General features: G+C 42.9%; 1 protein-coding gene across 4 annotated transcripts in view; it reads right to left on the bottom strand.

Moving 5' to 3' along the window:
• The window catches only part of TPK1 (thiamin pyrophosphokinase 1), a 797936-nt gene that overhangs the window by 758903 nt on the left and 24440 nt on the right, over positions 1-14593 (bottom strand). For 3 of the 4 annotated variants that reach the window (XM_069730167.1, XM_069730170.1, XM_069730168.1), the window contains exon 2: positions 6171-6232. In XM_069730167.1, coding sequence (XP_069586268.1) covers positions 6171-6213 — 43 coding nt within the window. In that variant the 5' untranslated portion in view covers positions 6214-6232. Of the gene's footprint in view, positions 1-6170; positions 6233-7015; positions 7038-14593 lie in introns of those variants that run through there. The other variant, XM_069730169.1, reaches the window with a different exon arrangement.

The following is a 14593-nucleotide window of genomic DNA, read 5'->3' as shown; positions in this document are numbered from 1 at the left end:
AAATTTGACCCCAAAAGTTGTTGTCCAGTTTCTCCTGAGTACGCTGATACCCCATATGTGGGAGTAAACCACTGTTTGGGCACATGCTGGGGCTCGGAAGTGAAGTAGTGACGTTTTGAAATGCAGACTTTGATGGAATGCTCTGTGGGCGTCACGTTGCGTTTGCAGAGCCCCTGATGTGGCTAAACAGTAGAAACCCCCCATAAGTGACCCCATTTTGGAAACTAGACCCCGAAAGGAACTTATCTAGATGTGTGGTGAGCACTTTGAACCCCCCAAGTGCTTCACAGAAGTTTATAATGCAGAGCCGTGAAAATAATAAATACGTTTTCTTTCCTCCAAAATAATTATTTAGCCCAGAATTTTTTAATTTTCCCAAGGGTAACAGGAGAAATTTGACCCCAATATTTGTTGTCCAGTTTCTCCTGAGTACGGTGATACCCCATATGTGGGGGTAAACTACTGTTTGGGCACATGCCGGGGCTCGGAATTGAAGTAGTGACGTTTTGAAATGCAGACTTTGATGGAATGCTCTGCGGGCATCACGTTGCGTTTGCAGAGCCCCTGATGTGGCTAAACAGTAGAAACCCCCCACAAGTGACCCCATTTTGGAAACTAGACCCAGAAAGGAACTTATCTAGATGTGTGGTGAGCACTTTGAACCCCAAAGTGCTTCATAGAAGTTTATAATGCAGAGCCGTGAAAATAATAAATACGTTTTCTTTCCTCAAAAATAATTATTTAGCCCAGAATTTTTTATTTTCCCAAGGGTTACAGGAGAAATTGGACCCCAAAAGTTGTTGTCCAGTTTCTTCTGAGTACGCTGATACTCCATGTGTGGAGGTAAACCACTGTTTGGGCACACGTCGGGGCTCAGAAGGGAAGTAGTGACTTTTGAAATGCAGACTTTGATGGAATGGTCTGCGGGCGTCACGTTGCGTTTACAGAGCCCCTGGTGTGCCTAAACAGTAGAAACCCCCCACACGTGACCCCATTTTAGAAACTAGACCCCCCAAGGAACTTATCTAGATATGTTGTGAGCACTTTGAACCCCCAAGTGCTTCACAGACATTTACAACGCAGAGCCGTGAAAATAAAAAATCATTTTTCTTTCCTCAAAAATGATGTTTTAGCAAGCATTTTTTTATTTTCACAAGGGTAACAGGAGAAATTGGACCCCAGTAATTGTTGCGCAGTTTATCCTGAGTATGCTGGTACCCCATATGTGGGGGTAAACCACTGTTTGGGCGCACGTCGGGGCTCGGAAGTGAGGGAGCACCATTTGACTTTTTGAATACGAGATTGGCTGGAATCAATGGTGGCGCCATGTTGCGTTTGGAGACCCCTGATGTGCCTAAACAGTGGTAACCCCTCAATTCTACCTCCAACACTAACCCCCCCACACCCCTGCAGAAAAACTGCACGGAAACGTAGCGGTTTACATTCCGCAGAATGTCACTTCTTTGTGCGGATTCCGCAGCGGTTTTACAACTGCTCAAATAGAAAATCGCAGTTGTAAAACCGCAGTGAAATGCGCAGAAAAAACGCGGTAAATCCGCCATAAATCCGCAGCGGTTTAGCACTGCGGATTTATCAAATCCGCAGCGGAAATATCCGCAGAGGACCAGAATACGTGTGCACATATCGAAACCCTAACCCTAACCCGAGCCCTAACCTTAACCCTAGACCTAACCCTAACCTTATTCTAACATTAGTGGGAAAAAAAATTCTTTATTTTTTTATTGTCCCTACCTATGGGGGTGACAAAGGGGGGGGTCATTTATTATTTTTTTTATTTTGATCACTGTGATAGATTATATCTCAGTGATCAAAATGCACTTTGGAACGAATCTGCCGGCCGGCAGATTCGGCGGGCGCACTGCGCATGCGCCCGCCATTTTGGAAGATGGCGGCGCCCAGGGAGAAGACGGACCCCGGCAGGATCGGTAAGTATGATGGGGTGGGGGGGAGCACGGGGGGGGGGATCGGAGCATGGGGGGGTGGAACGGAGTGCGGGAGGGGTGGAACGGAGCACGGGGGGTGGAACGGAGCACGGGGGGTGGAACGGAGCACGGGGGGGTGGATCGGAGTGCAGGGGGGGTGATTGGAGCACGGGGGGGGGTGATTGGAGCACAGGGGGAGCGGACAAGAGCACGGGGGGAGCAGAGCACAGGACGGAGGGGAGCCGGAGCAGTGTACCGGACAGATCGGAGGGCTGGGGGGGCGATCGGTGGGGTGGGGGCACATTAGTGTTTCCAGCCATGGCCGATGATATTGCAGCATCGGCCATGGCTGGATTGTAATATTTCACCAGTTATAATAGGTGAAATATTACAAATCGCTCTGATTGGCTGTTGAAAGTGAAGCTGCCAATCAGAGCGATCATAGCCACGGGGGGGGTGAAGCCCCCCCCCCCCTGGGCTAAACTACCACTCCCCCTGTCCCTGCAGATCGGGTGAAATGGGAGTTAACCCTTTCACCCGATCTGCAGGGACGCGATCTTTCCATGACGCCACATAGGCGTCATGGGTCGGATTGGCGCCGACTTTCATGACGCCTACGTGGCGTCATGGGTCGGGAAGGGGTTAAAACACAGTATTAAAAATTTCGAGTGGCGTTTCATTTCATGTTTGCTGTATTTATTAAGTGGATGACAAAAAGTTATTTACAGGTGAAAAAAATAAAAAAAATAATTTGGTTATTATAGTCCCAGATTACTACTTGCAATTGCTACTTTATGACAAAGCGCTGATCTATTTGTTTGAACAATTTCTAATCAACTAAAATAAAATTGTTTTTAATATAATCCTCTTAATATAGACACCTTGATGAGCAAGATCACATAATGCAGTCTAAAAGATGTGGAAACCATGCAGATACATACCAGGAGTTGTAGTTTTGCTATTGTTTGAAAGCATAGTCTGTGGCAAAATTGTAAAAAAAATGATGGTGCACAAGAAGAATTTAAAAGGGAATCAGAGGGTTGTCCTAATTCCCCTAAACCATGTAACTTGTAACAGGTTAGTTGGCTTCGTGATTGCTGAATTACTACAAAATAAACTTTGAAACTGCAACTGCGCTTTACTAATCAGTGGTTGAATAGTCGGGGGGGGGGGGGGGGACTTACTACTCTGGACTAATCATACCTGTAATCATTTAAGCACGCACCTGAGGGTGCAAGTGATATCATAATGCAAGAGAGACGTCATCACTACCTCTTCGCAAATATCTTGCATGCACGTGATGTCCACCATCGCAGAGTAATTTAGTCAGGTGTACGTCCCCAGGTCATCAGTGAACTGCTCATGCTCAGGTAGAGATGTAGATCTCAACCAGCCATGAGATTTGAAAGGAGTCAGGGGTGATATAGCTCTTGCAAATCATGTATTTTAATTCCACAGGGGTGTGCTTACACAATTAAAGGGAGATTATACAAGGGTAAACACCACCCCTAACCTCACCCCCAGTAAGTAAACCACAAATTTTCATAGCATGAGCGCAGTTTCAAAAAAGGGCTTGTGAGAATGCATGGAAAAATTGCCACACATACATAGTGGCAGTTTTGGGGGGGGATGGCTGTTAGGTTCCTGTTAAGAAGTTCAAGTAATAATCACTGTCCTTATATCATGTTAGGGCACATAAACAAGTTGACCCCCTTTTCTGAGCCAGAGTAGATTAGCACTAACGGGGAGTTGATGCCTCTCTGTTAAACTTGACACAATCATATGTCACAGCTGCCAAGAAACAGAACATTTACCTGTGCAAGGGCTTCCCTTAGAGCATACTACTGTATAGCATGTGCCTTGTGTCTCATGGTAGTTTATTTAAATAGTTTACTTTTTGTTATTTTTGTAGTTTATTCTATTCTATTTTGGAGCTTTCAAATAAACTGGAAGTTTTGCATGGAATTTAATTCACCTCTTCAGAATATTTTGGTTCTGGAACAAGTACCGTAATTACTTCAAGTAGAGAATCACAGGATGTGAATTTAAAGGAGTAATGACTGATTGCAGTTCTTATGACTGGGACCTGAATGCTTTGGATCTACTGGCAACCTTAATCAGGATTTGTCATTTATGAAAGAAATCACTTCCTTTAACTGCCATTCATTTACAAACTTTATGTTTGTGCTGTTATTTGCAATGAAAAAATAAATATAAAGTCAGTTATGAATATATATATTTTTTTTATATCTTACTAGTGGCCTCTACTGAAAAATACTGAACATCACGAGGGAAAGTGCATGCATAGTGACGTGCTCAGTAGTGATGAGCGAATGTGCTCTGATAACGTGGTATCTCAGGTGTGCTCGGGTTTTATCCAAGGTGTGCTCGAATAATACGCCCAAGTACCTGTGGCTGCATGCAAACTTGAAAAAAATAAAGAAAGGCAGCACTCACTGTTTCCTGTAGTAAAAAGAAGTCCTTTACTTCAATTCATACAGATGAAGCGGCATAGCAGCGTGTGAGGGGAGATATGCAGGGAGATGGAAGGACGATGGCCATTTTGCGCACAGGTGGCGCTTCTACGGCTGCATGTTTTGAGGCTGTAAGACAGCTGCAATACATGCGGGGATTGCCTAACAAACAGGCATTCCTCTCTGTTTAAACAGCCGTGAATCATGCAGCCTCGGGGACTTGAACATATTATTCGAGTACGTTCAAGATACACGTTATCCGAGCACATGTGCTCATCACTAGTGCTCAGTTTCATTCAATGGAGGCTGCTGACAAATGGGTCTGATCACGTGGCCTTCCATCAGCGGCTATGTTGGGACAAGACCTTTGTACAGAGAGGAAGCCTGAATAAAACAAAGGGGTGGCACTATGCAAATGAGGACAACATTCCATAACTTGTAATACTAAATATTAGTAAGTGCTTTTCTCCAGCACATTGTGGAAAATAAAGTAGATAGCCTCTGCTATTGTATTTTTTCTTTTAATCAACAAGATAAAAAAAAATACAGTCTAAGGGTACCGTCACACACTGCCATTTCGATCGCTACGACGGTATGATTCGTGACGTTCCAGCGATATCGTTACGATATCGCTGTGTCTGACACGCAGCAGCGATCAGGGATCCTGCTGAGAATCATACGTCGTAGCAGATCGTTTAGAACTTTCTTTCGTCGCTGGATCTCCCGCTGTCATCGCTAGATCGGTGTGTGTGACACCGATCTAGCGATGCGATCTAGCGATGCGTTCGCTTGTAACCAGGGTAAACATCGGGTAACTAAGCGCAGGGCCGCGCTTAGTAACCCGATGTTTACCCTGGTTACAAGCGTAAAACTAAAAAAAAACAAACAGCACATCCTTACATTCTGGTGTCCGTCAGGTCCCTTGCCGTCTGCTTCCCGCACTGTGACTGCCGGCCGTAAAGTGAAAGCAGAGCACAGCGGTGACGTGTGCTTTCACTTTCACTTTACGGCCGGCAGTCACTGAGTGCGGGAAGCAGAGACAGCAAGGGACCTGACGGACACCAGAATGTAAGTATGTGCTGTTTGGTTTTTTTTACGCTGGTAACCAGGGTAAACATCGGGTCACTAAGCGCGGTCCTGCGCTTAGTAACCCGATGTTTACCCTGGTTACCCGGGGACCTCGGCATCGTTGGTCGCTGGAGAGCTGTCTGTGTGACAGCTCCCGAGCGACCACACTACGATTTACCTACGATCACGGCCAGGTCATATCGCTGGTCGTGATCGTAGGTAAATCGTATAGTGTGACGGTACCCTAAAGCCCACTACACAGATTGGATGGCTGTCAATAGAACAAGTGTTTGGCTGGCAGTCATCTAACATGGCTCTCCCATTCACAAGAGCGCTCATTTGGCTGAGCCCTCCTGTGTTCGCTTTATAAGAGAGCCCCACTAGACATGGTTGACAATGGCTTATCTCTGGGAGAACAAAAGAATTGGCAGTCTGAAATTGTACATGCTGGGTCCTTAACTCCCCGACCATTAATTGGCCAAGGCCCTCATACACATAACACTGCCAGGATCACCCGTGAATATAAGAGGGTTCGTCTCACATTACTCTAATACAAGTCACCTGTGATATTCAGGCAACACTTAACATAAACCGCAGCAGAAAAAAAAAATCTAGAACTCTCAAGAGAATTTATGTTTTATACAGTTAAATAACTATTTTTACCCAAGAATTTACAATTCCTTACCTGATGACTGCAGACAAGCCAGCGGGGTAAACTCTTTCTCCATTCCCAGCGTTATCTTTCACCTAGGAATAATATTAGAAGTTTATTTAGAAGTTAAGAATTTGGTGAAATCTAATTGCTTTCCTTTTTTTTTATGTCAGTTGCTGTGCATGATGGGGGAATAAAGTTTAGTGCTTTGGAATAACAAATGCAAGCTTATGAATTGCAGACCGTCACTTGGCAATGACTTTGTGCCATTTGTGACTTTCAGGTTGCAGATATTCACTTTGCTATTTTTCACACACTCGATGCTCTGAAAATGGAATCTGAAGCTACATATCTGCTCTATCTAAAGTTGTAAATGAACTCTCACCACCGAATGAATGTCCAACAGAGAACTGACAACACCTTTGAAAAAACACATCCTAACTAAATATACAGTGATAACAATGCTATGTTAAAGTGATCTAAATAAACAATGTGATTTTTCTATGAGTTGTTTTTTCAATTAAATATGCAAAGTTTTTTTCCTATGATTACAATGGAGGTTGTCAATCAACGACAGTAGTTTGTCTTCTGATTTAGGCAAAGTTTTACTGAGAAATCAAGCAAAGACTAATACACAAAAGCCACTGCACGGGGCACGACGGGATATTAGTAATGTTGCCATTAACCATTGCATGACATGTTTTCACCGCAGCACCTGGGCGACATTGAACCATTTTATACTGGTAATATTAGTCTGATATTTCTAGAGAGATCTGTCATCAGTACTATTGGTAGGTGTCTTAGCTTGCTTGGTCTAAGAAATCACATGGTCCAAAAGTACGGACGGCGATACGCCACCTGGCAGCAGGTCTCCTTACTATAACTGGACTTCTGAAGCTGTTGAGTCTGAATCCGAATACCTACGGTCAATCTTTATATGTAACTTTGCTGTGGCAAAATGTAACCCATAAATGAATAACCAAGGTTTATGAACTACCAATCAGTTAGCAACTACAAGGTCAGCAGCTTACAGAGTACTTTTAAAATATAACTTTTAATCATGGAGAATAAAAACCTTAAAGCTTGTGACAAAAAAAAAAACAGAAATTAATTTCTTAAAAACATGACCATCATTTGTATGGGTATGGTTACAATAGCATGTACTCACAAATGATGTGATACCGATCTTAGTGATGTGTAACAATCAGTACATTGAAATAAGTAGTAACAATTTCACCATTTAACAAGGTGGTGTCCTAATATGATAAATCCAGGTCAGATCCCTTCTACCAGATGAACTAAATGATAGATGCTTGTGTGGGAACGGTTACCAAAAAGCCATACAATTCCCCACAATTGCTGTCCCAGGGATCACTAAACAAAATGCCCCATGGTACTCCCAAAGCGTTTCATCTCTGACTCAGCAGAGGAGACAGGGACCAAAAGGGGTACAGTGAGGGAAATAAGTATTTGATACACTGCCAATTTTGCAAGTTCTCCCACTTACAAAGAATGAAGAGATCTGTAATTTTTATTTTAGTTACAGTTCAACTTTCAGACAAGGAATATTAAAAAAAATCCAGAAAATTACATTGCAAGATTTTTATATAATTAAATTGTATTTTATTGCATGAAATAAGTATTTGATCACCTACCAACCAGGAAGAATTCTGGCTTTCACGGACCTGTTAGTTTTTCTTCAAGAAGCCCTCCTACTCTACACTCATTACCTGTATGAATTGCATCTGTTTGAACTTGTTATCTGTACAAAAGACACCTGTTCACACACTCAATCACACTCCAACCTCTACACCATGGCCAAGACCAAAAAGCTGTCTAAGGACACTGGGGACTAAATTGTAGACCTGCACAAGGCTGGGATGGACTACAGGACAATAGGCAAGCAGCTTGGTGAGAAGAAACTAAATGTTGGCACAATTATTAGAAAATGGAAGAAACACAAGATGACGACCAATCTTCCTCGGTCTGGGGCTCCATGCAAGATATCGCCTCGTTGGGTAAGGATAATTCTGAAAAAGGTCAGGAATTAGTTGAGAACTACACGGGAAGCCCTGGCCAATGTCCTGAAGAGAGCTGGGACCACAATTTTAAACATCACCATTAGTAACACTACACCATCATAGAATAAAACCCTGCATGGCACACAAGGTCCCCCTACTCACGCTGGCACATGCCCAGGCCTGTTTGAAGCTTGTCATTGACCATCTGGATGTTCCAGAGGAGGCATGGGAGAAGGCCATGTGGTCAGATGACACCAAAATAGAACGTTTTGGTGTCAACTCCACTCCTGCATTCAAGAAGAAGGCCGAGTACAACCCCAAGAACACCATCCCAACGGTGAAGTATGGGGGGGAAACATATTTTGGGGGTGCTTTTCTGCAAAGGGGACAGGATGACTGCACCATATTGAACAGAGGATGGATGGGATCATGTATTGCAAGATTTTAGCCAAAAATCTCCTTCCCGCAGTAAGAGGATTTAAGATGGGTTATGGCTGGTTCTTCCAGCATGACAATGACCCGAAACACTGGAAGGGCCACTAAGGAGTGGCTATGTAAGAAGCATTTCAAAGTCCTAGAGTGGTCTAGAGAGTCTCCAGACTTGATCTCCAATACAAAATCTTTGGAGGAAACCTGAAAGATCTGGAGATCTGTATTGGCCAAAATCCCTACTGCAGCGTGTGCAAGCTTGGTCAAGAATTACAGGAAACATCTGACCTCTGGGCAGCACAGTGACTTAGTGGTTAGCACTGCAGCCTTGCAGCGCTGGGGTCCTGTGTTCAAATCCCACCAAGGACAACATCTACAAGGAGTTTGTATGTTCTCCCTGTGTTTCCGTGGGTTTCCACTGGGTACTCTAGTTTCCTCCCACACTCCAAAGACATACTGACAGGGAATTTAAATTGGGAGCCCCAATGGGAACAGTGATGACAATGTATGTAAAACACTGCGGAATATATTGTAGACCTGAACAAGTCTGGGATGGACTACAGGACAATAGGCATGCAGCTTGGTGAGAAGGCAACAATTGTTGATACAATTATTAGAAAATGGAAGAAACACAAAATGACTTTCAATTTTCCTCGGTCTGGGGCTACATGTAAGATCTAGCCTTGTGAGGAAAGGATGATTCTGAAAAAGGTCAGCCTGGTCAATGTCCTGACGAGATCTGGAACCACAATTTCAAACATTACCATTAGTAACACTACACCGTCATGGAATAAAACCCTATATAAGAAAAGCATAATAAATGTCCGTAATTGCAAACAAAGGTTTCTGTACTAAATATCAAGTTCTGCTTTTCTTTAATATGAAATACTTATTTCATGCAATAAAATGAAAATGAATTATGTAAAAAAATCATACAATGTTGTAACGGGGTCTACCAAGCTGGGGTACCTCTTTCAGTACCACCCTGTGTTTCAGGAGGTCCACTCTGCTTTGGCTGGAGTCTGAATGAAGGACGCTGGCTGGAATTGCTTGGTTACATGGGCGCATATAAAAGATCACTGCTTCTCCACGTATTTCCAGTCTGACAACACTTTACTCACAGGACACAGAATATATCACACAGATACAGAGGGCAGGCCAATAGAAAAGCGGCAGGCCAGACATACATTACAATAGCCGCAGGTGGCCGGAGCCTGCCGATATTTACTGTGGGAATTACAAAGGTGGGGGGCGGACAAAAGGGGAATATCGTGTCCCCTCTGCCCAGGGGCGCAGCCTGTGGGCTGATGCATTAGGGACATGCATCTCACATGAAACCTATTATACATACATATAACTGCACAACATATTCTGGGTGCTGAGTGGTTCCGTAACATGTAACAAATGTGATTTTCTGGATTTTTTTGTTTTTAAGATTGTGTCACAGTTGACGTGTACAACATTTTAGATCTCTCCATTCTTTGTAGGTGGGAAAACTTGCAAAATCAGTAGTGCATCAATACACTACTAAAAAAATAAGTAACAGACCTATTGGCTGAAACAATTCCCTCACAAATACGTGGTAGTGATTGAGGCTCTGAAGTCTATTAAACAGAATTGCGTTGAAGCCGGGAGCGTCACTTCTGATACCTCTAGAGATGTAATTTTCGGTATACCTTCTATTGGAACACATGATTGCACCGCACACATTACTTCCCATACGCCGTCCACCAGAACGCATTGTTGAGATACATAGGTCACCAGAAAGCACGGATAATAATGGAAATTAGTGTGATGGGCCTGTGTATAACCAAAACACAAACTCACAATGAGAAACTATCATCTATAAATACACCAGTTTCCATTTGCACAAACATGGGAAGAGGGTGTTGTGTGTTTATTAAAAACATCAGAACAACTCCAAACTTCCATACAAATTAACAAACTGTGAGGGAGGGAGAGGGAACAAAGTCAGATTCTCCAACTTTCCCAGAATATTGGAAATAATTTTTCCTACAACTTCAATAGTTATTTAGAGGGAGGAACAAGGATGTGGTATAAGGGACTAAAAAAAACAAACAATAAAATAGATTTGTATCGATGGACACAGTCATGAAAGGGTACAATGGGAAGATGGTCGGGGGAGGAGAGGAAATTTGATGGATGCAAACACTAATTTTCTCTTTATTGGCACTAACGCTGAAAACCTACTTAACCGCTTATGTTGACACCTTAAAAATTATGAACTAATGCCCCCATTTGACAGCGTCTGTCCCTACATATCCCTATTCTACAAGATATAGCTTAAGGTGAGGGTTTCATTGAGACGTAAAAGGAGCTTGTGTCCCAAGATGGTAAATCCACTTCATTCCCATTGTAGCACATGTCCCAATTTCCTCCTCTCCCAGGGATGCTTACTTTATCAATTCCCATAAAGTTCAAAAGGGAAACCACCATTATAGGTGACAAATGCCTTGCCAAAGGAGTATCTTTTTTGTTAGCGATGTCCCAAAGCTGTTCTCCAATTCTCCTTAATTTGCCACTTCTCTTCCCTATCTATTCTAGGCTACACTGACATGTGGCTTTATATATTACACCTTTTGTGCAACAGTTGATGTAGGAGCGAATTTCAAATTCTTTGCATGTCACAGTGCTAGTAAAGGTATTCTTTGATGCAATAACTGGACGTGTAATGCATCCACTGCATTTGAAGCAACCCTTGATGGAAGAGGACAGCCATGTTTGTTTAGGGGGAACAAGTGGCTATGGACTAACGTGTCACCTATAGATTTCCCCTTTGAAAGCAATAAGGGGATGAAGACTGACTATCTTCCCAATGTCACCATCCATTTGTACGATCGGCCAATGTTTCTGCAGAATTGAGGGGACCTGTTGTGAGCCACTATCAAAGCTGGTGATATAGCAAAGAGAGGCCTGACCAGCTTCTGGGAGGGTTGGAATCATAAGTGGAGCTATATTCCTTTCCTTTATCTCAAAGTTCTCTGCCAAATTCCATCAGGGTGACCTATCATGGAAGCGTTTGGGGAGATCTCTTGCTTGATTTTCAAAATCTGTATCAGAAGAGAAGTTTTTCCTCCTGAATTGTATCTCCAGCTCCTGCCCAGGAGAGTGTGGAGTCAGCAGTCAGTGCGGCAGTTGATCGGGGAAGCCATCCGTCAGACACCTTCTATAAAAGTGTGCATATTCAGTATAGCAATATGGTTTCCATTTGGTGAGGTTGAGCAGTTAACAGTCAAAGTGGCGGCTGATCAGAAGAATTCTCCATTCTGTACCCTATAGCGGTGTTGTGCCTGTCCAGCACAAGTGAAAGTAAGCAATACTTATAGTTGGACTTTGTCTTATGAGGTTGCCAAGTCACATAGGGAGCACTTTTTTCTCTTTTTCTTCCAAATGCTTCAGATAGATCCAGGTGAATCAGCAAGGTGTAGTAGCCATTAGATTGTGCTGTTAGTCGGTCGTTAAAGACTTAAGGGAGGGCAGTTTCACAAAAGGGAAAAGAGTGGAACCAGAATGTAAAGGGTCTGCAAGGGATCTGAGAGGTAAGCTGATTAGCCAAGAGTGGACAGAGTTCCAGGAGTTTAAAAATTAACAAAAGATTAGAGACTAGTCTGTAGCTGGCAGTGCAGTTCTGGCTGAGGGATGATTTTTTTTATTTTTATTTTATTTTTTTACACAAAGGGGTTATGACAGCATGTTTGAATGAAGACGGAAAGTTAACAGGAGAAAGAGAGGGTAAATATTTTAATTAAGTGAGTGGTGACAGATGCTAATAGAGACTGGAGGTGGTGTGTGGGAATAATGTAACTGGTGCAGGTTGTACTGTGTGAAGAATCAAGGAGCCTTATAACTTCTTCTGTGACAGGCTCAGAGATAGAAAGTGAGCTTGAGGTGCGTGAGGGAAGGAAATCCAGGCTTTGTGAGGATTGGAGTTAATACAAATGTCGACTAATCTACACCATATGACACCCTCAGGGGAAACAGATACTATCAGCTATGGAGAGTTACCATTATTAAAACTTAACCTTTAATGAGGATAGCCTAAAATATAAGAACCCAACGAACAAACACATTATATATATACAGTTAGGGCCAAAAATATTTGGACAGTGACACAATTTTCGCGAGTTGGGCTCTGCATGCCACCACATTGGATTTGAAATGAAACCTCTACAACAGAATTCAAGTGCAGATTGTAACGTTTAATTTGAAGGGTTGAACAAAAATATCTGATAGAAAATGTAGGAATTGTACACATTTCTTTACAAACACTCCACATTTTAGGAGGTCAAAAGTAATTGGACAAATAAACATAACCCAAACAAAATATTTTTATTTTCAATATTTTGTTGCAAATCCTTTGGAGGCAATCACTGCCTTAAGTCTGGAACCCATGGACATCACCAAACGCTGGGTTTCCTCCTTCTTAATGCTTTGCCAGGCCTTTACAGCCGCAGCCTTCAGGTCTTGCTTGTTTGTGGGTCTTTCCGTCTTAAGTCTGGATTTGAGCAAGTGAAATGCATGCTCAATTGGGTTTAGATCTGGAGATTGACTTGGCCATTGCAGAATGTTCCACTTTTTGGCACTCATGAACTCCTGGGTAGCTTTGGCTGTATGCTTGGGGTCATTGTCCATCTGTACTATGAAGCGCCGTCCAATCAACTTTGCAGCATTTGGCTGAATCTGGGCTGAAAGTATATCCCGGTACACTTCAGAATTCATCCGGCTACTCTTGTCTGCTCTTATGTCATCAATAAACACAAGTGACCCAGTTCCATTGAAAGCCATGCATGCCCATGCCATCACGTTGCCTCCACCATGTTTTACAGAGGATGTGGTGTGCCTTGGATCATGTGCCGTTCCCTTTCTTCTCCAAACTTTTTTCTTCCCATCATTCTGGTACAGGTTGATCTTTGTCTCATCTGTCCATAGAATACTTTTCCAGAACTGAGCTGGCTTCTTGAGGTGTTTTTCTGCAAATTTAACTCTGGCCTGTCTATTTTTGGTATTGATGAATGGTTTGCATCTAGATGTGAACCCTTTGTATTTACTGTCATGGAGTCTTCTCTTTACTGTTGACTTAGAGACAGATACACCTACTTCACTGAGAGTGTTCTGGACTTCAGTTGATGTTGTGAACGGGTTCTTCTTCACCAAATTAAGTATGCGGCGATCATCCACCACTGTTGTCATCCGTAGACGCCCAGGCCTTTTTGAGTTCCCAAGCTCACAAGTCAATTCCTTTTTTCTCAGAATGTACCCAACTGTTGATTTTGCTACTCCAAGCATGTCTGCTATCTCTCTGATGGATTTTTGCTTTTTTTTCAGCCTCAGGATGTTCTGCTTCACCTCAATTGAGAGTTCCTTTGACCGCATGTTGTCTGCTCACAGCAACAGCTTCCAAATGCAAAACCACACACCTGGAATCCACCCCTGACCTTTTAACTACTTCATTGATTACAGGTTAACGAGGGAGACGCCTTCAGAGTTAATTGCAGCCCTTAGAGTCCATTGTCCAATTACTTTTGGTCCCTTGAAAAAGAGGACGCTATGCATTACAGAGCTATGATTCCTAAACCCTTTCTCCGATTTGGATGTGGAAACTATCATATTGCAGCTGGGAGTGTGCACTTTCAGCCCATATTACATATATAATTGTATTTCTGAACATGTTTTTGTAAACAGCTAAAATAACAAAACTTGTGTCACTGTCCAAATATTTCTGGCCCTAACTGTATATATATAAAAAATGGTGTTCTTGTGGGGGTTAGAGTGAGGACACATTTTGACTGCAAACACAGACAGCCATACCTTGCTGATGGGTACCCAGCCACTGCGGGACCCACATTGAAATACGGACTCTCTCTTTTTTTGTCTTTTGCTTGGACTCTTGTGCCTTGTAGCACACATATTTGTTCAAACTCCCCTGATGAGTCTCCTACATTGGTGATGAAACGCGTAGGGAGAAGAGGAAATCCATTTACCTAC

This window comes from Ranitomeya imitator, chromosome 6 (assembly GCF_032444005.1).
Source record: "Ranitomeya imitator isolate aRanImi1 chromosome 6, aRanImi1.pri, whole genome shotgun sequence".
NCBI classification, from domain to species: Eukaryota; Metazoa; Chordata; class Amphibia; order Anura; family Dendrobatidae; genus Ranitomeya; species Ranitomeya imitator.
Note: the sequence above shows the minus strand (reverse complement) of the source record. Positions and strands in the feature narration are given on the sequence as shown.